Source organism: Orycteropus afer, unplaced genomic scaffold, assembly GCF_000298275.1.
Source record: "Orycteropus afer afer isolate SDZICR_OR568_19922 unplaced genomic scaffold, OryAfe1.0 scaffold00136, whole genome shotgun sequence".
Taxonomy (NCBI): domain Eukaryota; kingdom Metazoa; phylum Chordata; class Mammalia; order Tubulidentata; family Orycteropodidae; genus Orycteropus; species Orycteropus afer.
The window spans coordinates 2,335,743-2,362,391 of NW_006921723.1; the positions used below are offsets into that span (position 1 = coordinate 2,335,743).

Consider the following 26,649-nt stretch of genomic DNA (forward strand, 5'->3'; position numbering starts at 1 on the left):
TGATGGTTCATAACTCACCCAGCGGCGACACGGAAGAAAGGCCTGGTGATCTACTTCTGTGTAAACTTACAGCTATGTACTTCTGTGTAAGCGTACAGTCATTGAAAACCCAGTTCTACTCTGAAGCACGTGGGGTGGCCATGATTCAGAATCGACTTGACAGCAACAGGTTTAGTTTTTGCGGTCTTGGAGGTGTGAGGATGCAGACACCCCCTCCTTGGGAGGCATGTTTTCCTGAGCTGGGGGTGGGAATTCCACTGCCCTTCAATAAAATTATTCTCTCAACTAACATTTTTTGAGTGCCTACTGTTTTGCCAGGCCCTGTTCCAGGCACTGGGGACATGGACACCAGTTAGTCCCTGACCCTGCCCTTGGAACTCCGGGTGGGTCTCCTGGGGGAGGAAATTAAGAGGGAGAGACTGAAAGAGGAAAGGGGTTGATTTTAGCCTGGGGCCTCTCGGAGGAGGTGATGTTTGCACCAAAATCTGGAAGAGAACTCAGAGGAGCTGGCCAGGGGGAATGTTTTGGGGGAACAGCATTCCAGCAGAGGGAGAAGTATGGGCCAAGGGGGGAGGTGGGAAGAAACTTGGAAAGGAGCAGCATGGCTTGGTGGCTGGAGCAGTGAGCAACGGGGGAGATGGAGGGCGAGGAGAAGGAGAAACCCTGGGAGTCAGATGAAGTTTTGAAATCCGATGGTGAGGCGGGGGTCAGAGTGGCTCCCAAGCCCAAGCCATCTGCTCCTCGCTGGAGTGGGGATGATGCAATTGGTGGGGAGGTCTCCAGTAGAGGCGTGCTCGGACATTGCCCGAGGGCGGGCCCTGACAGCCTTTGCCCAGTCTGAAGGGTGGTGATGGAGAGTGAATTAGTCGGAGGTTAAAGTCCTGGGCCACTGGACCGGGCTTGGCCAAAGGCTCCTTAAGGGTTACCCATTCCTAGATACTTGCTCTATGCCCAACTGAATCCGGCTCTGATGTGCGCGGGGGATGTGAGGTGACCCGCCGTACTAGACCCAGACCTTAGCGCCGCGGGACTAGAGGAGGGTTAGGGGCGTGACACTTACAGATCCGGGGTCTGAGAGCTTTCGGGCGTGGGGAGAGGGCGGGCCGGGCTTGAGGGTGGGGCCAAGGGATGGAGCAAAAATGCCGGCGGAGGAATCAGTAGCCGCCCTTCGTTTGCGGCCGTGCAGCCCGGCATCTCAAAAGCCCGCGGCCTCGACTTCCCTTCCGAGGAGGAGGAGACACCCGCGGCTCCTACTCCGCCACCACTCTCGCCGGCCGGGCCTGCGCGCAGGTGCGGAGCCCGAGCCCCGCCCCGAGGCGGAGAACGCTTGTCCCCCACTCCCCTGGCGGCCCAGCCCCCTGCGCCGCTTCCGCCGCGCCCGCCAGGCGTGCGGTGCCCGCGTTCCCGTCGGTCAGTCGGTCCTCCTGCGCCGCGGCCGGGGCTAGCAAGCTGCGAAGGGGGCGTCGGTTACCGGCCGAGTGGACGCGGCCCCGGCCTCGGCATGAAATCCCGCAGGGACAAGCTGCACATCCCGGCGCTGACCCTTGAGTGAGTGCGGGGCTGGGGGTTGGGGGGCACCGTATGACAGCGGGTTTCTCCGCGTGTAGCTGTTCAGGTACTGCCGCCTCCGGGAAGCCCTCCGAGGTCATGGGTCTGGCCCCGCCCTCGCAGCCTAAGCGAGACCCGGGATCCCCGGGTTGTGCCCCATTTCCTTCCACTCTGGGTATGTTCGCGCGCAGGGCCACCGCCAGGCTCACCGTCCCCGGCCTCTTTCTTTACAGTCTGTCTCCGAGCACCCAGAGCCCGGCCCTGCTGAGCCCCAGTAGCCCCTGCAGCCCCTGTAGCCCCTCGTTGGGCCTGCACCCCTGGAGGTGAGTGACAGCATGTGGGGGCGGGGCGTGGACCTGCCCCGGCGCCCCCTTGGCTGGTGACGTCACCTCTCCGGGCCTCAGTTTACTCCTCTGTAAAATGGCGTTGCAGTCTGCCCTGAGGTTGTTGGGGGAAATTCCATGTTCAGCCGCGGCCAGTAAAGTCCCCCATCTGACAGGTGTCTACGAGGTGAGGCCAAAACTTAAGCTGTTGCCCAAGGACTACCCTGAGACAGGTGCTGGGTTCCCAGCCTGCTCATGACTGTGCTGGATGAATCTGCCTAGACTCCCCAGCAGTGACCTCAGAAACCCTCAGCTGGTCACAAGGCTCCTCCCTTGAACACAAGCGCCCAAACCTAAGAGTCCATTATCAGAGCCCTGGCCACTGAAGAGAGCACTTAAAGGGTAGAGGAAGAGAAACCAGATTTGATTGAGTGCCGGCTATATTCCAGGGCAGTCGCTTCTGTTACCAGTCCCAGTAGGGAGATACCATTTTCCACTCTGTTCCCCAGCTGAGGAAACTAAGGTTCAGAGAGGAAACGCCAGTTGTGGGTTCAGTGCATCTGAGGGTCAAGCGTCAGGGCCAGTTTTGCCACCAGAGTCTGTTGAGAGTTTGAGCCACTTTGTGTGATTGGGTGGGTCTCAGAGTCTTGCACCTGGACAGGAGGGATTATTATCAGGGTTATCAAGGCTCCTTGTAAGTTTCAGACTAAGGTTCAGGGAGGGGTCAGATGTAAGGGTTATTAAAAAAAACTGCACTGTCCTGGAGTTGGATCAGACTCATAGTGACCCTTCCTTGGGTTTCTGAAGCGGTATCACTATGGAAGTAGATTGCCCAGCCTTCCTTCTGAGGAGTGGCTGATGGGTTTGAACTACCAGCATTCTGGTTAGCAGTCAATTGCCTCAGGCACTACACCACCAGAGTTTAGCTATTTAAAATTTGGTTGCACAGTCATTCACACCTTAGTATGAATGAGTTGCTCTGACTCTTCCCACAGGCTTTTAAAGGGGGAGAAAAAGAAATTTTATGTCGACCAAAATGGGTGGTGGGAAACAGGCGGGTACCTTTAGTCAGTCAACTAGTGTTTATTATACTGTATACCAGGTGCTGTGGGTATAGCTATGAACAAAATGGACAGAGCATCTTCCTCACGGGGCTGTCAGTCTCTTTGGAGTGGTGGACTGTGACCACCCAGGGAGGGAATGGCAAGCCAAGTCTGACTCTGAGTCCTCGACCTCAGCCCAGGGAAGGACTGGAGAACTGGATGCCCAAAGGAGGTACCCTTGTGTCTGGGGGGCAGCTGAGTCCATTTTCCCAGAAAGACATGGAAAAAGAGTCTGGGGCTCTAGCTCTGGCAGAGCCGCCCCCCCCCCCGATGCCTCACTCGCCACCAGAGGGCAGCAGAGTCACATCACCTTAAGACAGGAGAGGAAATGAGACTTGGCTTCTTCTGCTCCAAGTACCCTAGATGAACCCACATTGATTCTTATGGTCTCCCGAGGCCTAGTCCCTGGAGAGTCCCCTGCCTGTTCCTCCAAAAGGCAGGCTGGCCCGACCTCAGGGCCTTTGCACATACACCTCTGCCAGGAGCTCTGTAACCTTTCTTCATCTGCCAGGTCTATGCCAAGTCCTCAGGTGGGAAGCCTTCCCCAACCACCCCCTCCCCTCATGCTCCCCCAGGCCCCAGTCACATTCATTGCACTCCATGTTCTGTTCCCTCATCTGCCACCTCTGTCATAGTGTGTTTACAATCTCTTCAATGATTATGGGGCAGTGGTTTTTTTTCACCCAGAGGTTTGGGAACCTGGGTCTGTCTAGGTCTCGCTGGGCAGAACTTGGTGCCCAGCTGGTGCTCAGTGAATGCTTGTGGTCTGGATAAAGAGAAAGCAACCGGGGAGGCACAAAGTGGGGACGAGGGCTCTGCTTTTTATTGCAGGAAATTGTGACTTGAGCCCTCAAGAACAAAGGTGTGACAGAGAGGCTGTTCCAGGCTGGAACAGCTGAGTCAGAGTGAGGTGTATTCCCTCTGGGGCCTGGAATGCCAAGGGCAGGAAGAGTTTGGATTTTCTAAGTGAGGGTGCTGCGTGGAGTGTGGGGCTGAGAGGGGTGTGGACAGTGTATGTATAGGGAGGAAGGCCTGGTGTGGTCAGACCATAAGGGACTGGGGCTGGGGCCCTGTACACCCCCCTGAGGCCTTTTTCATTTGCTTAGTCGTTAGCACAGAGAGAAGCAAAGCTTGAGGTCACAGAGTGGGTCAGGGACAGAGTTGGGACCTGAGTCCCAGGAGAGGCATTCACCCGGGAATATGGCTTTGTAAAAGCAGTAGGGAGCCATGGAGAGTGTATGAGCTGGGGAAGGGTGTGTGATCTAGTGGACAGTGGCTCTGCCAGCCCACAGTCACAGGCCCTCTGGGTTGTGTTGTACTGCACAGGGGGAAAGTGAGGCCAGAAGGACATGGGAGAAGCAGCTGCTGGGGACTCCAAGGTGGTGGGTGTAGTGGGGGGTGGGGTGGTACTGTGTGCATGGCTAGAGTTATGGGAGCAGCTCTTTGACTACACGTATGCAGGATTGTATCCCCATACACATGCAGGAGGGCAGCTCACGGACACAAGCGTGTCAGCATGTGGTGACATATGACGCCATGGCTCTGTCCCTCCCTGCTTGGGTCCCCATGCTTGCAGGCATTACAGACTGAACACGGCCCCAGGAATCTTGGTTACCCCAGACCTGCTGTCTGCACTCTGCATCCCCTTCCCCACCGTGAGACTCAGGCCAGACACCTGGGATCATCAGCTACTCCACTTGTCCCTTATACCTCATCCCCATGCCAGACCCTCAGCATGGCCTGTCTCTCAACCCCTAAACAAGTCCAGAATCTGCCCCCTTTAACCCATGGCCCTACTCTAGTTTGGATCCCATGTCTCCCTGACAGATGCTGTCCCAGCATCTGTGGCCTCCTGCAGTTCCACTCTTGACCCTGACAACTCCTGTTCCCCATAGCAGACATGGGGGAGTTTAACAAACACAGAGGGTCACCTCGTGGTCACCTCCACAAAGGGTCACCTCCTTTGCTCATGGACCCTCCATGGCTCCCCACTGCTCCTACAACAAAACCATACTCCTTGCAGCCCTCGAAGCCCACGTGGTTGGGCTGCTGGCATCTCCCCCACAGTCCTGCCTCAGGGCCTTGGCACAGGCTGTGCTCTCTGCTTGAGACACTTTCTCCATGCCTGCCACCTCTTCCTCCTCAGTTTCTTGGCTGTGGCATCACCTCCTCAGCGAGACCTCCCAGGTAGTCAACCCTCACAACTGTTACCCTCTCTTTTTCCTTCCTTGACTTTGGTGTTTGAAATTATCTGTTCATTTACTTATTTCCTCTTTACTTTCTGCCTCCCCCACCAGACTGGGAGCCCCTCAAGGGCAAGAATTTTATGTGTCCCGGTCTGCCCTGGGGCCCCAGGGCCCAGCACAGTGCCAGGCACAGAGTAGGTGCTCAATAAATGTTTATTGAGTGAATTAACAGCAGCGTGTAGCTGTACAAGCCTGGGGTCTTGAGTCCTGGCAGATGTTCATAGGGATACACTTAGCAGGTGTTTGGACCACAGGGCAGGGGCACCTGCGGGTAACACTGGGCATGGAGGGAACAGGTGGGTGGGTCTGGGGGAGACTTGGGGAGCAATGATAGAGGGGAGAGGGATGGGCAGGTCAGGGAAAAGGGTTGGGAGGTGATGGCACCTTCTCTGTGCTTTGGTCTCCTTGCCTGTCTGCTGTTCTTGGATGTGGTGCTTAGATTCTGGTGTCAGGCCTGGGTCAGTTTCCAGTATTCTGTGTGACCCAGAAAGGGGTCACCATCAGGGTTACATTGTCCTCGACTTCACAACACCATCAGGAGAAGAGGAAACATAGTTCATTGGCAACTGTATGCCTGAAGGAGCCCTAGTGGTGCAATGGTTAAGCATTGGGCTGCTAACCAAAAAGTTGGCAATTCAAATACACCCAGGCAACGCTATGGGTCAGCTCTCTGGTGGTCTGCTTGTGTACACATTAAGCCCATTAAAACAAAACCCATTGCTATTAAGTCGATTCCGACTCCGCAACCCAGTAGGACCCTGCCCCGTGGGATTTTCCAAGCTGTAAGTCTTTACAGCAGCAGACTGCCCATCTCTCTCCCCTGCAGCCGCTGGTGGGTTCAAACTGCTGATCTTTCAGTTAGTAGCCGAGCATGTAACCACTGCACCACCAGGACTCCCTTCCGTAAAGTTTACAGCCTAGCAAACCCTATGGGGCAGTTCTATTCTGAAACACATGGGTTCGCTGTGAGTCTAAGATCAACTTGATGGCACCTGACAGCAACAGCAACTGTATGTCTGCAGACATGTCTCCTTCCATAGAGACTTCCATAGTAAACGTAGACAGCATTCCCAGCCCGCTATCAGGCACTATTCTCTTGTCACAGTGGATCCCTGTTGTACGTGGGGAAAACTAAGGCCTAGGAGTTAGTCTGGTGCTGTTATTTATTAAGAGATTACTAGGCACTGTTTTTGTTTGTTTGTTACAGACGCCACCTGACCTCTGAGTTAACTCTCATGAAATCCTTTCAAAGAAGCCTGGGTGGCACAAACGGTTTGCATTTAACTGTTAACCTTTAGTTCAAACCCACCCAAACAGTGTCACAGAAGAAAGGCCTGGTGATCTGCTTCCATAAAGATTATAACCAACAAAATGCTGTGGAGCAGTTGTATTCTGTAACGCATGACGTTGCCGCCATGAGTCACAATCCACTGGAGGGCAACAGGTTGTGGTGGTTGTTTTTTAATCTTCATGTGATTCATGGCAGCCCACTTTTCATTTAGCAGATGAGGAGACAGGCTGGAGAGGTTCAGTAATGGGTGGGTCACACAGGGGTCTGATTCCTGACTAGCCAGGCTGAAGCCCTTTACCATCCCACACAGGCAAGATGCCCAGACTCAATTTGCCAAAACTCCCTCTGTGCCAATCCAGTGCTGGGGGATACTGGGACCCCTAAGGAGGAGCCCCAAGGCTGGTGGTGACAGCCAGCAGTCTCCTCCTGCCTTGTGGGTTTAGGATTCGGTTCAGGTGGATGGACGACTAGGAGTGTGTAAAGAGAATCTGGGAGGCCTTCCTGGAGGAGGGGAATGCTAGATTTTTATCAAACAGGACGGGCCTTCCCCAGCATGATCCAGCCTAAGAAAAAGCCTGAGCCTGAGGTCTCTGGGTAGGACTTGAGAGGCACGCTCAGAGATTAGCTTCTTGGGACCAGGGGGAGGACGTGATTGGATTTACATTTTGGGGGATGAGAGCTAAGATCCTTGACCCAATGTTGAGGTGCCGCCAACGTCCCGCCCCACCGCCCAGGGACCTAGCAACACCCCGCCCCCGCCGCCCGCGGCCCTAGCAACGCTCCGCCTTCACCGCCCGCGGCCTTGCAACGTCCCGCCCCTCCACCCGCGGCCATAGCAACGCTCCACCCCTGGGTCGACACGTGTGTCCTGCGGGCCCGCCCCTGCATGGCCCCGCCTCCGCGCTTGCTGGGCCAGTTCTGGGGCGCGCTCTTCCTCCTCCTCCCCTGGCCCTATCCTCGCCCCGGGCGCGCGCCGACCCCTCTTCACTGCGGGGGCCCTGCTCCCGGGCGGAGCCTGCTGGCCGAGGTTCGAGCCCCGCGCTTCCCGAACTTCGGCGGTGGTGGCAGCGGCGGCACAAAGGGAAAAGGCATGTCCGACCCCAGCTACTGGACGGCAGTGGCGGCACCCGGCCACCGGAGCCGCCTGGCCAAGGGTGCGCTGCTACAGCGCTCCAAGAGGTAGGGGGGCTGCCCGAGCACAAGTGTGTCCCGGCGGCGGCGGGCGGGAACCTAGCGGTCCAGCGTGGCGGCTGGGGAATGGTGTCTCAGACATCCTCCTTTTGCACTCCCCCTTCCCCGCCTGGGACTTCGGTGTCTGGAGTGTCTCCGAATGCAGGGGTGGGAGTGGAGAGGCACTGGCGACTTGGGACTGAGATAGGATTTGAACCCAGGTCTTTATACTAGGAGGAAACGGGGACCGAGTTCTTGGAAAAACTGAGGCTGGTCTGCCTGGGGGACAGTCAGCGGAAATATTGGTTCAGAAGAGATACTTACTGCACAAGACTAGCGTGGGGGTGGGTATTAGGAGCTCAGATCGCTGCATTTGACCCCAGGCCTTTGAGCCTCAGTTTTCCCGTCTTAAAGGCAGAGAGACATTACCCCACCTAAATTGGACTTCCAGCTTCTCTCAGGCTTTGTAGCCTCAGGCAGTGCCCCAATCTGTCTGGTTAGTGACTGGTAAACCCAGGCTCTGAGGATCAGAAACAGGGCAGTTGGACCTTCCAAGTGGGGACACAAGCAAAGGCTTAACCGTGGGACCAGCTTCTGAAGGGCTTCAAATTCGGATTCCTGGTGCTGACCATGTGTGAGCAGGTCAGGGGTGGGGTGCAGGAATCTGGCTCCAGACCCCGCTTCCTGCCATGTTCTCCCCCTTTCTTGTGTCCTGTGTACTGCAGTGATGATTTCTGAATGGTCAAGCCGAGGGCTCAGTATAAGGAGGGCTGAGCCAACAGTTGGCACTTGTCATATGCTTGAGGAGTAAACGGATGAGGCCCAGTTCCCCTTGGAAACCTCAACTTTGACTGTGTTTTCAGGAAGGCCTCACCTGTAAGCCACAGGGAGAGCAACTAATATTTTTCCCACATGCTGTTGGAAGCGGTAGGGCTGTGGTGTGCAGGATGGGGGTGAGGCCCTGAGCAAGGGGTCTGGTGAGGACATAGAGGACCCATGATGAGTGTGTGTGGGGGGGAAGTGTGAGCAGGAAGTTTTGCACGGGCCTTGGGGTTTCACTTTTGTTTTTTCTGTACCTCAGTCAGGAGAGCAGTCCTGTGGCTGTTGACATCTAAAGGCCTCAGTTTCCCTAGCTGAGAAATTGGTACAACTCTTCTTGTTCTTGCCTCTGGGGCTTGTTGGGATTGATACCTGTTGGTGGCTTAATTCTCTCAGAAACAGCTAAATTCTCTGTTTTCTCTTATCTGGGCCCTATGAACGCTGTCAGGAGAAAGACAGTAACATATATACCTGCCATGATTTCCCCAAGGCCAGCTGGTCCCTCCTTGGGTGTCACAAACAGTTCTCGACCACTAAGCAAAAGGTTGCCGGTTTAAACCCACTTAGTGGCACTGTGGAAGCTCTGGTGGCGTAGTGCCTAAGGCACTTGACTGCTAACTAGAAGGCTGACGGTTCAAACCCACCAGCCACTCCTCGGAAGGAAAGTTGGGCAATCTGCTTCCGTAACGATACTGCCTCGGAAACCCAAGGAGGGGGTCGCTGTGAGTCGGATTTGATTTGATGAAAGTGAGTTTGGTTTGGTTTGGTTTGGTTTTAGTGGCACTGCAGAAGAAAGGCCTGGCAGTCTGCTCTGTGAAGATCACAGCCAAGTTCAGTTCTACCTGGTAGCACATAGAGTTGCCGTGAGTTGGTGTTGACCCAATGGCAATGGATTGGATTTGATTTTTTTAGGCCCAGAACTGAACACAACCCAACCAAAGTTTGGGTGAGTCGAATCTTCCCTCCATTGTTCAAGGTCTATTGTTGTCATTGTTAGTTGGCTAAGTCAATTCTGACCCCTGGTGACCCCACGAGTCAGAGTAGAACTGCTCTGTGGGGTTTTCAAGGCTGTGATGTTTCAGACTTTCAGAAACAGATTGCCAGGGCTTTTCTTCTGAGGCCCTCTGGGTAGCTTTGAACTACCCAGTTTTGGCTAGTAGTCAAATGCTTAACCATTTGTGTTACCCAAGAATTCTTTCCCATTGGTCTATGGATGGGGAAACAGGAGGACACAGACAGTCCTCCCTCTTCTCTCGCCCTTCCATCTGTGTCCCCATGTTGCTTGCGGACCCTTCCCCTCAGCCAACAGTGCATCTTCCTCCTGGGACACCCTTCCTGCCCCCTGGGCCCCATGGCCCCATCCCTTCCTCCCTGCCTGGCTCTCCTGCCTTGTAGAGCTGCGTTGGCGGCTCAGGCTGTGTGGGCTGATGCGCTTGTCAACCTAGCAAGCAGAGTCGTTGCCTGGTAACTGCACTGGGGGGTGGGACAGTGTTGATCCCGACTTCCCTGACTTCCCTCAGCCAGGGTGGAGACCAGGGGAAGTGACCTGGGCTGAGGATCTGGTGGAGACCTGGATGCAAGGCGGGAAATGTGGTGGCAAAAGTTAGGCAGAACAAGAAGAAAAAGACATAATTGTAAAAGATGTTGACCTTGGGGTTATAGTTGGGTTAGATTGGTGTTTTGGGGAGACCAGGAGAATGGGGAGGTTCCTGGGTGCTCAACTGCTAACCTAAGGGTTGGAGTTTCTAACCCACCCAGCAGCGCCTCAGAAGATAGGTCTGGCAATCTGCTTCCAGAAGGATGACATCCAAGAAAACCCCACAGACCCATTCTGTCCTGTAACGCAGGGGGTGACAAGGGGTCAGAATCTACTCAACAGCAACAAGGTTGTTTTTTTTTTTTTTTTTTAAGGGAGAATGAGGGGTTGCAAAGGGATGGGGATGGCCAGCCCCAGAGAGTGGGTGCATGGAATGGAGTAGCGGTAGGGGCAGCTTCAGTCCATCTGTGGGCTCCGGGGTCTTGTCCACCTTCTGCGTAGGAGCAGTTCTCTGGTGCTCCAGGTGGGGGTGACAGCGTGGGCAAAGATGGGAGGGATAGGGTTGGGACACTGCAGCAGAGAGGCTGGGCCAGGGGCTCCCGCTCATGTGCAGAGGAGCTCCCCTACCACCAGCACCTCCCGCTAATAACAATCATAGTAACGGTTCAGTGGTAGAATTCTCGCCACCGATGCCCAGCCAGGTTCCGTTGCAAGCCGCTTAATGTGGTTAGCAAGACAACTAGCCCTTGCTAGCTGCTTATGCTTATTCTTAGCCCGGGTTCGATTCCTCATACGCAGGTAACACCCATTTGTCAGCAGAGGCTTGTGTGTTATGTGCTGTTGAATAGGTTTCACCGCAGCTTCCAGACTGAGGCAGATGAGGAAGAATGGCCTGGCCGTCGCCTTCTGAAAATCAGCCAGTGAAAACCCTATGGATCCCAACAGTGTGATCCACAGCGGATCGTGGGCATAGTGCAGGGCTGGGCAGCATTTCCTTCTCTTGTGTATGGCGTTGACGTGAGTTGGGGCTGACTGGACAGCAGCTAACAACAGCGATAATACATTTAGTGATAGGTCATGTTTGTGCAGTGCTGGGCCTCAAAAGCCAGGCTACGGCTGTGGGGAGCCCATCGGGTGGCCTGAGTGGGTGGGGTGGGCCCAGCTTCTGAAGCTGGCTGCATTTGGGCATTTGGGTCCAGTTGGACACTTGGACCTCTGAGCCCCAGGCCTGGTCCAGCCTCTGACCAATCCCCCTTACAAACACAGTTGCCGCAGCGGGAACCGCAAAAGCCTGGTAGTAGGAACACCCTCACCGACCCTCTCTCGGCCCCTGTCACCGCTGTCAGTCCCAACGGGTGAGTTGGAAGGCGTCGGGCAGTTGGGCATGGCATCCTGCCTCCCACTCCCCTGATTACGTTCCCCGCCTTGTCTGCAGCAGGCAGCAGTCCCCTGGACAGTCCTCGGAACTTCTCTGCCACGTCCGCCATCAACTTCCCCTTTGCCCGGAGGTGAGTGGGGGCCAGCCTTGGGGTATGGTGGCGGTCCACCTGGCGAGGCGACCCACAGGGCATGTAATAGGTGACTGGACCCACCTTCTCATTCCCATTCTCCCCTCCCCTGGCCCCTGCCTGGCTGTTTCTCCCTCCGGCTTGTGCCCTGGCTGGCAAACACTCGACTGCCTGCAGCCACCTTCCACGCACCGACAGGTAATTTCTGCCAGCTCCTAGGGCAGCTCCTGGGGTGTTCAGTCCAGTTCAAGTATAATTTATTTGTCAAAAACCATTCATTCACTCAAGACCTTGATCTCACACTTACTATGCACCAGCACTTCAACTTTACTTATTTGTGCAACATTCATCAAGTCCCCATTGTGTGCCCTGTACTGTTCTGAGGACTGAACACACAGCCATGAGCCGGAGGCTGAACTTTGGCTCTCTGAGAGTCCTCAGTCTGCTGGGGGCAACTAACATAACCAACTGGCCAGCTACAACCCAGAGAGGTTACAGCTTTGATAAGGGGCACAGTGGCAGCTAGAGTCAAAGAGGGCTTCCTCGAGAAGGTGTCTTGCTTGTGGCTTTCTTTGCAGCTTTTTCAGATAAGGCCAGAATCCCCCTGCCTTGGTGTCTCCCGTTAGTACGTACAAAACACGGGTGCTGTGCCTGCCTTCACCATGTTCTTGTTCCCCCTTCAGGGCAGATGGCAGAAGATGGTCTCTCGCATCCCTCCCATCATCTGGCTATGGAACCAACACCCCCAGCTCCACTGTCTCGGTACCTGCAGCCCCATCTTGGCAGTGTGGACAGGCAACAGTGGGAAGTTCAGTCTTAGCCTTTTAAGACCCCCTAGTCTGGGGAACATAAATAGCCTCAGCCTGTGGAGTCAAGGCCTGGCCATAGGGACACTTGGAACCATTAAGGAGGGGGAAGGCATGGAGGGCTTCCTGGAGGAGGGGGCATTATTTGAGCTAGGGTTCTGAAGGATGAGTAGGAATCAGGCAGGAAGAAATATGTTACTGTCTGAGGGGCTGACAGGCAGCCTAGGTCTTGCAGGACAGGGGAGGGAGCAAGAGGGATAGGCATGGAAGGCTTCCTGGAGAAGGGGGGCATTGGAGCTGGGTTTTTGAGGGATGCATAGAAGTCGGGCAGGAGGAAGTGTGTGACTGTGTGAGGAGCTGGCAGGCAGTGTCAGCCTTTCAGGCAGAGTTGGGGGTCTGGCTGTGATGCTGACCATGTACTTGTGACCCTGCCCCCTTAGTCAAGCTCTTCCTCCCGGGAGCGCCTCCACCAGCTACCCTTTCAGCCCACGCCAGACGAGCTGTGTTTCCTGTCCAAGCACTTCCGCAGCTCCGAGAGTGTGGCTGACGAGGACGGTGGCCGCTCACCCCGCCTGCGCCCACGTTCCCGCAGTCTCAGGTGGGCCTCAGCTGCTGACACCAAGCCCTGGCCCCTCCCTGTACTGACTCTGGCTCCTCCCCCACCTGTAGCCCCCACACACACACCCTGGGCTAGGTCTCAGGCCCCACATCATGAGCCAATCCTTCCCTCTTCAGCCCGGGCCGCACATCCGGGACCTTCGACAATGAGATCGTCATGATGAACCATGTGTACCGGGAGAGGTTTCCCAAGGTGGGCAGGGCTGAGGGTCTGGTTAGTGACTGGTGGCTGGGCCAACCCCAATCATCCACATCATTCACTGTCACCCTATCTGTGTCTCCTATTTGTCTATTTCTCTTTCTGTATCTCTGTCTCGGATGCCTTATCTATGCATGTCATCCCCCCATCCTCTGACTCCCTGCCACATCTGTCCCTCACTCTGTCTCCCTGCCTGTCTCCCTTGCCCCTGTCCATCTGTGTTACTCCCTGATTCCATCCTTTGATGGTGACGCCCTCGTCCAACCCCACCCAGGCCACGGCACAGATGGAGGGCCGCCTGCAGGAGTTCCTGACAGCCTTTGCACCCGGTGACCGGCTGGCACTGGCTGACGGTGTTCTGGGCTTCATCCATCACCAGATTGTTGAGCTGGCCCGTGACTGCCTGGCCAAGTCGGGCGAGAAGCTCATCACCTCCCGCTACTTCCTGGAGATGCAAGAGAAGCTAGAGCGCCTGCTTCTGGATGTGCGTGGGGGGCAAGGGGTCCTGGGGAAGTGGGGAAGAGCCAGGGGGCCTGTGGGTGATGCCACCCTCTGCCTGCCCCCAGGCCCATGAGCGCTCAGACAGCGAGGAGGTTGGCTTCGTTGTCCAGCTCGTGCGGAAGCTACTGATTATCATTTCTCGGCCAGCACGGCTCCTTGAGTGTCTGGTGAGTCCCTTGGCACGTGACGAGGTAGTAGGGGTCCCCAATGGCCCTGCTGTGTTGATCCCCCAACACTCACAAGATGGCTGTCATCATGGAGAGCTTTGAGAAGGATACAGGATGCTTCTGGGCTGGGAGTGGCTTTCTAGAGATGGGGTAGGAAACTGAGACCTGGACAGAGGGAACAGCATGTTCACAGAGGGAATAGTATGTGTAAGGAAGTGAGGCTTGGTCGGAGGGAACAGCATGTGCACAGAGGGACCAGCACGTGCAAGGACTTGAGTCATATTCAGAGGGAACAGCAAGTGTAAAGGCCCCAGTGGTTGGATGAATCTGGTGGCCTGGCTGACTGGACCCCCTGTGCTCCTAGGAGTTTGACCCAGAGGAGTTTTATCACCTGCTGGAGGCGGCTGAGGGCCAAGCGCGTGAGGGCCATGGCATCAAGACAGACCTGCCCCAGTACATCATTGGGCAGCTAGGCCTGACCAAGGACCCTCTTGAAGGTGAGCTGGGGTGGGAACAGGATGGAGTCACTTTCCAGAGAGGCAGGAATAGAGCTTGGATCCTGACCTGGACTTACCTAGCTCCACAGCCTTGCACACTGTCCTTCAGTTCTGTGGCCTGTCCCTTAGCCACCTGCAAGGCCTGCTGGGGTCGAGATAGCTGGGACTTAAGGTCCAACAGCCCCAAGTCAGACTGCCTGAGCTGCCTGGGCCCCAGAGAACTCAGTGTGGTTAAGCATCAAGTCTAAAGGGGCTGAAGGCTGGGGGACATCCATTAGCAGTGGTCCTATGAGTACACAAACCTCATCTCACTGGCCCAGGAGGGGACTTGGAATTGGATGAAGAAAAGCCATGAGTGAGACAAACCTGGCTGAAGCTTCCCCCAAATGGCCAGGCTGGAAGAGCTGGGGCATGGCATTAGGAGAGTATCAAATGAGGACCTGACCTGGTCTAGGGGTGGCCAGCAGGTGTGTGGGAGGAAGTTCTGTTGGAAGTGGTAGAAGAGGTGACCTGGTACAGATCTGAGGGAGAGGTGAATAGGCAGAGGAACAGCACGTGCAAAGGCCCCGTGGTAGGTCCATGCTTGGCGTGCTGGAGGAGCAGCAGCGAGGGGTAGTGGGACTGGAGCAGAGGAGAGAGGGGAGCTGGGAGAGCCAGGGGCTTCGGCAGGGGCCAGACACACTGCAGTTGTAACACCTTTGCTATGTTAAATCCCAGGACAGGGCTGTTGTCCTCATTTAAAGCTGAGGAGACTCAGCTTTTCCACATAAACGAAATTAAGCAGGGCTTCAGACCGTGTGGACCAGCTAGCGCTGTGCTGCCCTGCCGAGCCCTAATTCTCCTATCTGTCCAATGGATGTAATGTGAATGGCAAGTATAGCTTGTCCTGGGTATATGGAGGCAAGAAATGGCTAGGTGAGCAATGGCTAAGGCTAAGGCTAAGGCTGTGGGCCTCATCTGTCAGGCTCCGATACCATGTCCCAGCCTTGCTTGGTGGCTACAAGACAGTGCCTTCATCACCACCATCCAGCTCACATCCCTCTGCTAAGCCCTGGGGGATGGAAAATACCAGAACTGCCCCCTGAGCTGTGCCCTGGGGTGGACAGAACGTTACAAGCCAAGACCCAGAGGGCCCTCTTCACGGGCCCTAGGCTCAGAGCCAGGGTTTGGTCATGGCTGAGCAATGCACCTTCTACAAGATTTCTCAGCTGTTGCTTAGTCCAGCCTCTGGAGGTCTGGCCGAGAACTGAGCACACCACAAGATCTGGGGGAGAGGACTACAGTGTTCCCAGCCCAGGACAGGCCCTGAGGCCTCAAGGAATCTCTGGGTGATGAACGGTGTGACCTGAGAGGGTTGGTGACCAAATTCCTCCCTTGTCTTGCAGAGGTGGTGCCACTGAGTCACCTTGATGGTGGACAGGTCCCTACACCTGAGTCCCCAGAGGTGAGTTTCAGAGCTTTGGGCTCCCCACCCTTCTTGCCTCCCCAGAGTAGATCAGGCAGCTGCTGGAGGAACTGAATTTGCTAAAGTTTTACACATAGTCAGAGATTAATAAAATGCCTGTAACTTTGGGAGGAGGTGGGGGTGAGTAGGACTGCCCCATGGAGGGTGGGTGGGGTAGGACTGTAGGGGGCACTGGGAAGGTGAGTTTTGTAGAACGTTTAGGAGCTGGGAGGAAGGGCACAGTCTGAACAAAAGCTCATAAACCTTGAAGCAGAGTTTGAGCTGTTTGGATGAAGGAGAAAGTTGTGTTGGGCACTAGAATTAGTTGTTTGAATGACTGGAGGGTGCACTGGGAAGCTGAGTTTTGAAGGACGTGTAGGAGTTGGCTGGGAGGAAGAGCACAGCTTGAGCAAAACCTCAGAAGTGGTTTGGATTGGTAGAGGAAGTGTTAGGTGCTGGAAATAGCAGTTTGGACTGGCTGGAAGGGGCACTGGGAAGGTAGAGTGAGTTTTGAAGGACGTATAGGAGTTTGCTGGGAAGAAGGACAAAGCTTGAGCAAAAGCTCAGAAACGTAGAAGCAGAGTATGGATGGTTTGGAAAGGGGGGGAGGGCCCAGGATGAGCAGTTTGGACTCAGAGCCAGGGGGACACTTAGCCCTTCCTGCCCCCCACAGAGCCGGGCCCTGGTTGGCCCATCTCGGAGGAAGCCATGTGAGAACGACTTTGAGACCATCAAGCTCATCAGCAATGGGGCCTATGGGTAAGTCCTTGGGTCTGCCATGGACCCATTTCTTAGATGCCCATGGAGATGACTGAGGCTCAGGTGGGCCCTGTGTCAGCTCCCACCCCAACAGAGCTTTTGTGCATTCACCCCGGAGTGTGTAGACTGGGAACTGAGGCCTGGAGAGGGAAGTAGAGACACATATGATAGGGAGTAGACACAGATGGGCTCTGTCCACAGTGCACACTCTTACCCACCCCAGAAAGGTGTGTGTGTTGGGGAGGTGGCTTAAACCCATGGGGTGGCTGCTCAGGAGAAGGGACAGATGAAGAGAGAGGGTGTCCTGGGTGGAGGCACAGGCCAGGCAAAGGCCTGGTAAATGGGACTCTGGACCTAGGCTTGGCCCCGCCCCCCACCTCTGGTTCCCTGCAGTGCCGTCTATCTAGTTCGACATCGTGACACGCGGCAGCGTTTCGCCATCAAGAAGATCAACAAGCAGAACCTCATTCTGCGTAACCAGATCCAGCAGGTGTTCGTGGAGCGTGACATCCTCACATTTGCCGAGAACCCCTTCGTGGTTAGCATGTTCTGTTCTTTCGAGACTCGGCGCCACCTCTGCATGGTTATGGAGTACGTGGAAGGTGCGGACACTGGTACTTGCTTGAATGCCCCTAGAGATGGGGTGCTCACCCCCTAACTGGGAGAACATCCTTCTTCAGACCAAGCCGGGGTCTGCTCTGTCCATTGTGGCGTGGGGTCCAAGACCTACAGTGTGGGACCCTTAGGAGCCCCCAGTCTGGAGTGGAGGGCCCTGCCAGGAGGGGAGGCAATGAAAAGAGATGTGTAAGAGGATTGGTCCAGGCAGAAGGAAGCAGAGGGCAGAGGCTTAGAGGAGGGAAATGAGAATCCTAGGAGGTATGGTTGGAAGGCTAGGAAGCTTAGGGCCAGGGCTAGGTGTTACAAGATCAGATTTCTGGAAAATTTTTTTTTTTTTTTTGCCTTCCCTTCACCCAAGTTATTATGCATCTGCTTTTTAATTAGTGGTTTACCCTCCCTTCCCCTCCTGCCCCTGGTAACCATCAAAAAATACTTCTTTTTGTGTGAAACCCTTTTCTTGACTTTTTACAATAGTGGTTTCATACAGTATTTGTCCTTTTGTGACTGACTGACTTCACTCGGCATAATGTCCTCCAGGCTCATCCATGTTATGGGATGTCACAGGTTCATCCTTGATCTTTACCATCACAGTGTTCCGCTGTGTGTAGATACCATAGGTTGTCAATCCTTTCCTCTGTTGATGGGCATTTAGATTAGTTCTTTTTGCTGTTGTGAATAGTGTTGCCATGAGCATGTGTATGCATGTGTCTGTTTGTGTCACACCTCTTGTTTCTCTAGGGTATTGTTCTGGTTACGTAGTGCCACTCTGACAAGAATATACCACAAATGGGATGGCCTTAACAAACAGGAGTTTATTCTCTTACAGTTTGAGAGGCTTTAAGTCCAAGTTCAAAGTGCCAGGCTCTAGGGGCTGGGTGAAAGCCGTTCGACATTGGGCTTCAGCTCTGCCTCTAGCTCCCAGCTCACTGAAGCTAGAGTCTTTTCTTCACTTACAGAGATGCTGGCTGCTGAGGCTAACAAGCCCAAGGTTGACAAATAAGGCACAATAAGGCACAGTCCCGATGTTACAAACCACATGGCAGGTCATTAATTTAAGTGCATTATAAGTCCCAAGGTCAGCAGAACATGGCAGGCTGCTGAACAACGACATGGCTACATGCAGGTTCCAAGGTGCCATAGGCTAGAGACCGTTCCCCAAGGCTCCTGCTTATTATACAGGAAGCACAGCACATACCCAAAGCAGCTACTCACTTGCTTGTGGTGGATCCCCCCGTGGAGTTGATTGCCAGTCTCATCATGGGGAATAACTACCACCAGCTGCCCAGCCACTTAACCAGGCCCAGCCAAGTTGGCACACAAACGTAACCACCACAGATACATACCTACTAGCGGGATGGCTGGGTTATGTGTTATTTCTGTTAGCAGCTCTTTAAGGAAGCACCATACTGCTTTCCACAGTGGTTGTCCCATTTTGCAATTCCACCAGCTGCATATGAGGGTTCCAGTCTCTCCACACCCTCGCCAGCATTTCTTGTTTCCTGTATTTTCTGATTTTGCTATTAGTGCTGGGGTGAGATGATATCTCATTTTGATCTGCATTTCTCTAATGACTAATGATCGTGAGCATTGCTTCACCTCTTTGTTAGCTGCCTGAATGTCTTTTTTGATGAAATGTCTGTTTATGTCCTCTGCTCATTTTTAAATTGGATTGTTTGTCTTTTTTTGTTAAGATGTTGAAGTTTTCCTTAAGTTTAGGGATTAGCCCCTTATTCCGTGTTGGTGCCAAAATTTTTTCCCAGTCTGTGGGTTCCTTATTTACTGTTCTGGTGAAATCTCAATGTGCATAAGTGTTTGATTTTCAGGAGGTTCCAGTCATCTATTTTGTCTTCTGGTGTTTGTGCATGTTTAGTGTATTAATGCCATGAGTTAGGGCCCCTCAGTTTGCCTCTACATTTTCTTTTGATGGTCTTTATGGTTTTAGGTTTTACACTTAGGTCTTTGATCTAGCTTGTGTTCATTTTGATATATGGTGTGAGATAATGGGCCTGCTTTCATTTTTTTTTACAAATGGATTTCCATTTTGCCAGCACTACTTATTAAAGAGATTATGTCTTCCCCATTTTTGACTTTTGGCCCTTTTGTCAAAGATCGGCTGTCTACAGATGCATGGATTTACTTCTGACTTCTCGATTCTGTTCCATTGGTCTGTGTGTGTGTGTCTGTGTTGAACCAATACCAGGTTGTTTTAACTAATGTAGTAGGTTTTGAGATTGGGGAATGTGAGACCTCCTACTTTCTTCTTCTTTAGTAGTGCTGTACTTCTCTGGGGTCTCTTTCCTTTCCCTATAATGTTGGTGATTAGTTTTTCTATCTCTTTAAAAAGAGATGATGGAATCTGGATTGGGATTGCATTATATCTATAGATCACTTGGATAGTATTGACATTTTCACGATGTTAAGTTGTCCTATCTATGAACATGGTATATTTTTCTATTTATGTTGATCTCTTTCAGTTTCTTACAATAGTGTTTAGTGGGAGCTCTGGTGGCATAGTGCCTGAGGCATTTGGCTGCTAACCAGAAGGCTGATCGTTCAAACCCACCAGCTACTCCTCAGAAGGAAGATTGAGCAATCTCCTTTTTGTGTGTAGATCTTTTGTGTCTCTGGTTAGATCTATTAAGAAGTACTTCATCTTTTGGATGGTTATTGTAAATGGTTTTGCCTTCCTGACTTCCTCTTCAGAGTTCTCTTTATTAAGGTACAGGAATCTGACCGATTGTGTATGTTGATCTTGTACCCTGCCACTTTGCTGAAACTTTCAGTTGTTCCGGTAATTTTACTGAGTTTTTGGGATTTTCTATGCATCGACCATATCATCTGCAAATAGAAGTAGTTTTACTTCTTTGCCAATTTGGATGCCTTTTATTTCCCTTCCTTGCCTTTTTGGCTCTGGCTGGGACTTCCAGTACGATATTGAATAGGCGTGGTGATGAAGGGCATCCTTATCTGGTTTCCATTCATAAGGGAAATGCTTTCAGTCTGTCCCCATTGAGAATAATGCTGGCCATTGGTTTTGCATATATGCCCTTAATAATTGTTCAGGAATTTTCTTCTATTTCTATTTTGTTTAGTGTTTTTATCAGCAATGGCTGTTGGATTTTGTTAAATGCCTTTTCCGCAGCGATACGATCATGTGGTTCTTTTCCATTGTTTTATTTATGTGATGGATTACATTGATTGTTTTTCTGACATTGAACCATCCTTGCATACCTGATAGGAATCCCACTTAGTCATGCTGTATTTTGTCTGATACGTTGTTGGAGCCTATTGCCTAGAATTTTGTTGAGAAATTTTGCATCTGTGTTCATGAGGAATATTGGTCTGTACTTTTCTTTAGGTTTCAGGGAAATTCAAAGCCAGATCAGGTCAGGAAAATCACAGTGCAGGCAGGGTTGCCCCCTGGCCCCCCATCCTGACTCTGACACTTCGGGACACCTTGTATCAGGCTGGAGAGGGTGCAGGCGTGGGCAGGGCCAGTGCAAAGGAGCAGGGTGCTCCCAGCCCAGGGCCCTCATGGACGCATCCAACCCCCTCCCCAGGAGGTGACTGTGCCACACTGCTGAAAAACATGGGCCCGCTGCCCGTGGACATGGCCCGCATGTACTTTGCCGAGACGGTGCTGGCGCTCGAGTACCTGCACAACTATGGCATCGTTCACCGTGACCTCAAGCCAGACAAGTGAGCTTGCTCAGTGGGTCAGGGGGTGCTGAGCAGCTGCATAGAGGGTGGGGCCTCAGGGTGGAACGGGGGAGGACCTGGGAGTGGGTGAGGCCTGGGTAAAAAGTGGGACCTTGGACAACTGGTGGGGAGTTTTAGGGCAGCTCCAGGGTGGGCCCCAGGGTGGACAGTGCCCAGATTAGGGTGGGGCTATGGGGGTGGAGCCAGATTGGATCAGGATAGGCAGGGTCTGAGCAAGAAGTTGGGGCTTAGAAGTGGCCAGGTCCTGAGGCAGTAGCTCAGGGATGAGACTTTGAAGTGGGCGGGGCTTAAGGCAGCTGGGGCAGGACCTCCAGGCAGATCAGGAGAAGATCTCAGGGATGAAAAGACCCAGGGTGGTTGGTGGTGGGGTCAGGGGCTAGGGTAGCTGAGGTAGTTGGGAGAGGGGTGTGGAGGTCAGGTCAGAACTGGCTAAAACTGGATGCCTCTGGCATCATGAGGTCTCTGCTGGGTACAGAGGAAGAAAATGTCCATGTGTTGAATACCTGGTGTGTACAGAGGAGAGAAGAGCGGGCGCTTAGCAAGCACCTGCTGTATACAAGGGAAGGAGAGTACATTTATGGAGGTGCTGTCAGGCAAAGGAAGGGAACGTGCATTTAGGAAGCACCAGCTGCCTTCAGGGAAAGGGATCATGCACTCAGTGGGCCTAATAAGTGAAGAAGGGAATGTGCACTTAGGAGGCCCCTGCTGTTTGCAAGGAACAGGGACACATATCTCACAACTCCTTCTTACATCGGAGGAAAGGGACCAGGTACATTTTGAGCACCTGCTGTGTGTTTGTGATCAAGGAAAAATCAAAGGAAGAAGACACGGTGGCTGAGAGCTTGGGACATTCATTTCCTTCTTGCATTTAGTAAGCACCTACTGTGCTTTAGGGAGCTCTGGTGGCATAGTGCTTAAGGCATTTGACTGCTAACCAGAAGGCTGGTGGTTCAATCCCACTAGCCACTCCTCGGAAGGAAGATTGGGCAATCTGTTTCCCTAGAGATACTAACTCAGAAACCCAAGGAGTTTCAAATCTACTCAATGGCAGTGAGTCTGTTTTTTTTTTTAACTGTGCTTTACCTTCAAGTGGCAGGTGGACCCAGGAGGTATACACAAAAATGTGACTTTGTAAAGATGGCATGTTCAATTCTGTTGCTTAGAAAACATTTATATGCTTAAGCTTTAAACAGCAGAAGATACAGTAGGTGCATTAAAACGTGCACACAAGGTGCACAGAAATACTTCTTTATATAGCAGGTGCTCAGAGTGTGTCCATTTTTGAACAGGGAATATGAATAATAGGTGCTTGCGGGTGTTTTTGTTGAAATAATGGATGCCTATGCTCACTATACTGAAATGTGCTGTGAATACAGCCAGTACCCAAGCCCAAACCAAACCCATGACCGTTGAGTCCATTCTGACTCATAGCCATCCTAATGACAGAGTAGAACTGACCCATAAGATTTCTAAGACTGTAAATCTTTACAGAAGCAGATGGTCTCATCTTTCTCCCACAGGGAAGCTGGTGGGTTCGAACCACCAACCTTGTGCTTGGCAGCCCAGTGCTTTAACCCTAGTGCCACCAGAACTCCTAAATACACCCAGTAAACCAAAAACCAAACTCAATGCCATTGAGTCGATTTCAACTCATAGTGACCCCTTATTGGGTTTCTGAGGCAGTTATCACTATGGAGGCAGATTGCCCAATCTTCCTTCTAAGGAGTGGCTAGTGGGTTTGGACCACCAGCCTTCTGGTTAGCAGTCAAATGCCTTAGGCACTATGCCACCAGAGCTCCTAATACACCCAGTAGGACTTGGGAAATGTTTTAACAAATGGTAGGTAGACACTGTGATTCTAAGGAAGTACATTTTTGAACAGCTGAGCGTATAGTAAAAAATCAGTTGCCCTTGAGTCAAGGTGATACAGCAACTCCATGTGCGTCAGTGGAGAACTGCGCCATGAGGCTTTTAGTGGCTGCTACTTCTGGAAGTAGATTGATTGCCAGACCTTTCTTTCAAGGAGCTTCTGGGTGGGCTCGAACTTGTTGCCTTCTGGTTAGCAGCCAAGCACATTAACCATTTGTACCACCCAGGGATTCCCAAATATACAGTAAGTGCTCAGTAATACCACCAGATGCACCCAGTGTCCAGAGATGTCTGCTTTGTAATACAGTAGCTGCTTGAGACCTGTTTGTTCCTTTGATAAGGTGGCTGTGCATACAAGGTCATGTCTGATCCCTTCTCAGCCTGGGGTGCCTCAGTTTCCCCAGCCTGAGTGAACCACCTTCCTGCCTACAGCTTGCTCATCACCTCTCTCGGCCATATCAAGCTGACCGACTTTGGCCTGTCTAAGATTGGGCTCATGAGCATGGCCACCAACCTGTATGAGGGCCACATCGAGAAGGATGCCCGGGAGTTCTTGGACAAGCAGGTACGCTGGGTGTGGGCAGGTAGGGCAGCCCTGGATACAGAGCCCACCTATCTTTGCCTGGAGCTCACCTCCTGGGCATGGGGAGGATTATGTCCCTCCTGCAACGCACACCCTGCCCCCACCCTGACCTCAGTTTCCCTGTTCCGCTGGCCTAGGTGTGTGGTACACCCGAGTATATCGCGCCTGAGGTGATCTTCCGCCAGGGCTATGGGAAACCAGTGGACTGGTGGGCCATGGGCGTCGTCCTCTACGAGTTTCTGGTGGGCTGCGTGCCCTTCTTTGGGGACACACCCGAGGAGCTCTTCGGCCAAGTTGTCAGTGGTACGTCCCCCCGGGGCCCTGAGTTTGATTCTCAGCCCACGGTGGTTTGGGGAAGGAGTTCCCTGAGCCATCCAGGGAGAACAGTCCCACCTGTGGATTTGGCATCTATCATGTGCCTGATTCCAGCTGGGCACTGAGGACATGGTCAAGAGCAAATAAGACACATACCCCATCCTTGTGCTTCTCCCTGTCTAATGGGGAGGACAAAGAATGAGTGAGAGCAACAGGAACTTAGAGCATTCAGAGGTGAAAGGAGTCCCTGGGCAGCACAGCTAAGTGCTTGACTACAAGCAGGAAGGTTAGTGGATAGTGGTTCAAACTCAGCCAAAGACACCTCAGAAGACAAGCCTGGCATTTTGCTACCAAAAGGTCACAGCCTTGAAAGCCCTGTGGAGCAATTCCACTCTGCACACGTGGGGTCGCCCTGAGTCAGTAGGCATGACAGCAACTAACAAAAGAAGCAGGAAGAGGGGAGGGGGCAGGGTGCTACACAGGGAGGGGGTCCTGGAGGTAGGACACGCGAAGGAAGGAGAGAGGGAGCCACGGGCTGAGAGAAGGGAAGGCACTCTGGGCAGTAAGGACACAGACCGGGATGTGGGAGCTGCCAAACTGAAGGAGCAATGGCTGGGGGGGACCTGGGATGCAGTGAGTGAGGGGTTGTGATAGGAGAGCTCATCCTGCCTCCTTACTCCTGCCCTCATTTCAGATGAGATCATGTGGCCAGAAGGGGACGAGGCCCTCCCTGCAGATGCCCAGGACCTCATCACCAGGCTGCTCCGGCAGAGCCCCATGGACCGTTTAGGCACTGGTGTGTGGGTGTGGGCAGGGAGTGGAGGGATAGGGGCTGAGTTAGACAATAGCTCTGCTTTCAAGGCTGCACAGAGGAGAGGGCTTGGATCTGGGGTTTTGAAGCCTGAATAGGAGTTTACTAAGAGTCAGGCATGAAATACTTCAGAATGTCAAAGGAGCAGCAGGTGCTTGAGTCTGGTGCACATGGGGTGGTAAGGCTAATTGAACACAAGGCTGTGAGATGTCCAGAGGCTGTGTCCCAAGGTCCTTAAAGGCCCCATAGATCTTGCTGTCCCAGCTCCCCCTGCCACTTGGCAAGTGGTTAAGGCACTGAGACTTACGCAGCTGCCCTATACACACTGCTGTGGGTCACATTCGTGACTGAGGTTTGACCAGGAGAGGATAGTTGAGACCAGGATTGGCAGCAGGATATGAAGCTCCCGCTCCCAGGAGTAGGAACATGTGAAAAAGACCTGGAAGGAAGTCCTCCCAGGGCTTCTGGGTTACTCTGGGTGGTAGGGCTCAGGCTTCAGCAGAGGGAAGGGCAGGGCCCTAGGAACCCAGCCAGCCTGCGTTTGACCCAGAGTTCGGTCACTCTGGCTGTGGCATGATGTTCCTCCCTGGGCTTGCACGGCGCCTGGTTTTTGCTCTTATCTTTCTAGTTATTAGTTGGCCAAGATTCATCTCCTGTCACGTGTCCAGTTCACTGGCCATCTGCTGGGGGTTGAGCAGAGCTGGGGAAGCAGCAAGGGCGAGGGGGTGGTCAGAGGGACCCATGGGGTTAAGCCAAGTATGTCCACAGGTGGCACCCATGAGGTGAAGCAGCACCCCTTCTTCCACGCTCTGGACTGGGCAGGGCTCCTGCGGCACAAGGCCGAGTTCGTGCCACAGCTGGAAGCTGAGGATGACACCAGCTACTTTGACAGTAAGTGGGGAACTTCAGTGAAGAGACCCCGCCATCCTGTATCCCTGGGAGCCAGGAGGGGAATGTCTTTAGGGACCCCATGTAATCTTGGCTTCTTGCCTGGTTGGGTCTGGAGCTTCCGATTTCTTGAGCATTCCCAGAAGCTGAGGGCATGTCTGCCGCCGCCCCCCTGCTGGGATTTCCTGTCCCTCTGGGCAGAGGAGGCCAAAACCCCTCTTCGGTTACAGAAGCGGAAATCAAGACACCAAGTGTGGAAGACCATTGCTCGGGGTTCTCTAGTCGGTTCAGCCTCCCAGGTCTGGCCCTGGCCAGGCATAAGACCCGGGGTGTCCCGTGCCTCTCTGGGTCCCATCTGTCTCACAGAAGGGTGGGGCCGCCTTAGGGATGTGGCCAGCGGGTCAGATGAATTTCCCTCTCCCCATTCAGAGCTCCGGCCAGATGCACAGTAAATGCCCTGTTTCTAGTGCCTCCTCTAGACCTTGCTGTGTGATTTGGGGGGGGGGGGCTCTCTGACCCTGTTACCTCTTCTGTAAAATGGGCAACATCTTTTATGTCGATTGTATTTTGTATCCGAGACACAATTTCACATAGTTCTGGGTGACCCATTTCAAGAAACTGAAGCTCAAAGACAAGAAGCCCTGCCTGCGGTCCCACAGCTTCTAGAGACACAGCTGAAATTTAATCCCAGCTTCTTGTGGTCCCTAAACACTCTGGGCACAGTCCCGCCTCAGGGCCTCTGTGCTCTCCCTGCTGCAGCGCGCTCCGAGCGATACCGCCACCTGGGCTCTGAGGATGAGGAGACCAACGATGACGAGTCATCCACGGAGATCCCCCAGTTCTCCTCCTGCTCCCACCGATTCAGCAAGGTAGGCTGCTGCTCAGGAAACGGCACCGGGTGCTACTGACCTTCCTTTGAATTTTTTTTTTTTTTATTGTGGTAACATACACATAAAATACAATTTACCATTTTAATCATCTTAAAGTGAATAGTTAATGGCATCTAGCACATTCGTAATGTTGTGTGACCACCACTTCTATCTCAGTCCAGAACATTCTCGTTGCCCCAAGAGGAGACCCCACACTTTTTACCAGTCACCCTCCATTTCCTCCTCTTCCCTTTGCCTAAAAAAGAAGTTTTTATTCAGCTGTAAAGAGAGAAAGTCCTGGTGTATGCCACAAGGGAGCTCTGGTAGCGTAGTGCCTAAGGCACTTGACTGCTAACCAGAAGGCTGGCAGTTCAAACCCACCAGCCACTCCTCAGGAGGAAGGTTGAGCAATACTTCCATAGTGATGCTGCCTCAAAAAC

General features: G+C 53.2%; 1 protein-coding gene across 1 annotated transcript in view; it reads left to right on the forward strand.

The window, feature by feature from the left end:
* Positions 1-1,501: 1,501 nt before the first annotated feature.
* The window catches only part of MAST3 (microtubule associated serine/threonine kinase 3), a 32,947-nt gene continuing 7,799 nt past the window's right edge, over positions 1,502-26,649 (forward strand). The window contains exons 1-20 of the mRNA XM_042781580.1: positions 1,502-1,548; positions 1,782-1,871; positions 11,304-11,392; positions 11,473-11,545; positions 11,723-11,743; positions 12,229-12,307; positions 12,792-12,949; positions 13,087-13,162; positions 13,443-13,652; positions 13,735-13,836; positions 14,201-14,333; positions 15,719-15,777; positions 16,451-16,536; positions 16,930-17,138; positions 20,715-20,853; positions 23,176-23,308; positions 23,464-23,629; positions 24,336-24,437; positions 25,221-25,343; positions 26,100-26,209. Of these exons, the coding sequence (XP_042637514.1) occupies positions 1,502-1,548; positions 1,782-1,871; positions 11,304-11,392; positions 11,473-11,545; positions 11,723-11,743; positions 12,229-12,307; positions 12,792-12,949; positions 13,087-13,162; positions 13,443-13,652; positions 13,735-13,836; positions 14,201-14,333; positions 15,719-15,777; positions 16,451-16,536; positions 16,930-17,138; positions 20,715-20,853; positions 23,176-23,308; positions 23,464-23,629; positions 24,336-24,437; positions 25,221-25,343; positions 26,100-26,209 (2,205 nt within the window). The remainder of the gene's footprint in view (positions 1,549-1,781; positions 1,872-11,303; positions 11,393-11,472; positions 11,546-11,722; positions 11,744-12,228; positions 12,308-12,791; positions 12,950-13,086; positions 13,163-13,442; positions 13,653-13,734; positions 13,837-14,200; positions 14,334-15,718; positions 15,778-16,450; positions 16,537-16,929; positions 17,139-20,714; positions 20,854-23,175; positions 23,309-23,463; positions 23,630-24,335; positions 24,438-25,220; positions 25,344-26,099; positions 26,210-26,649) is intronic.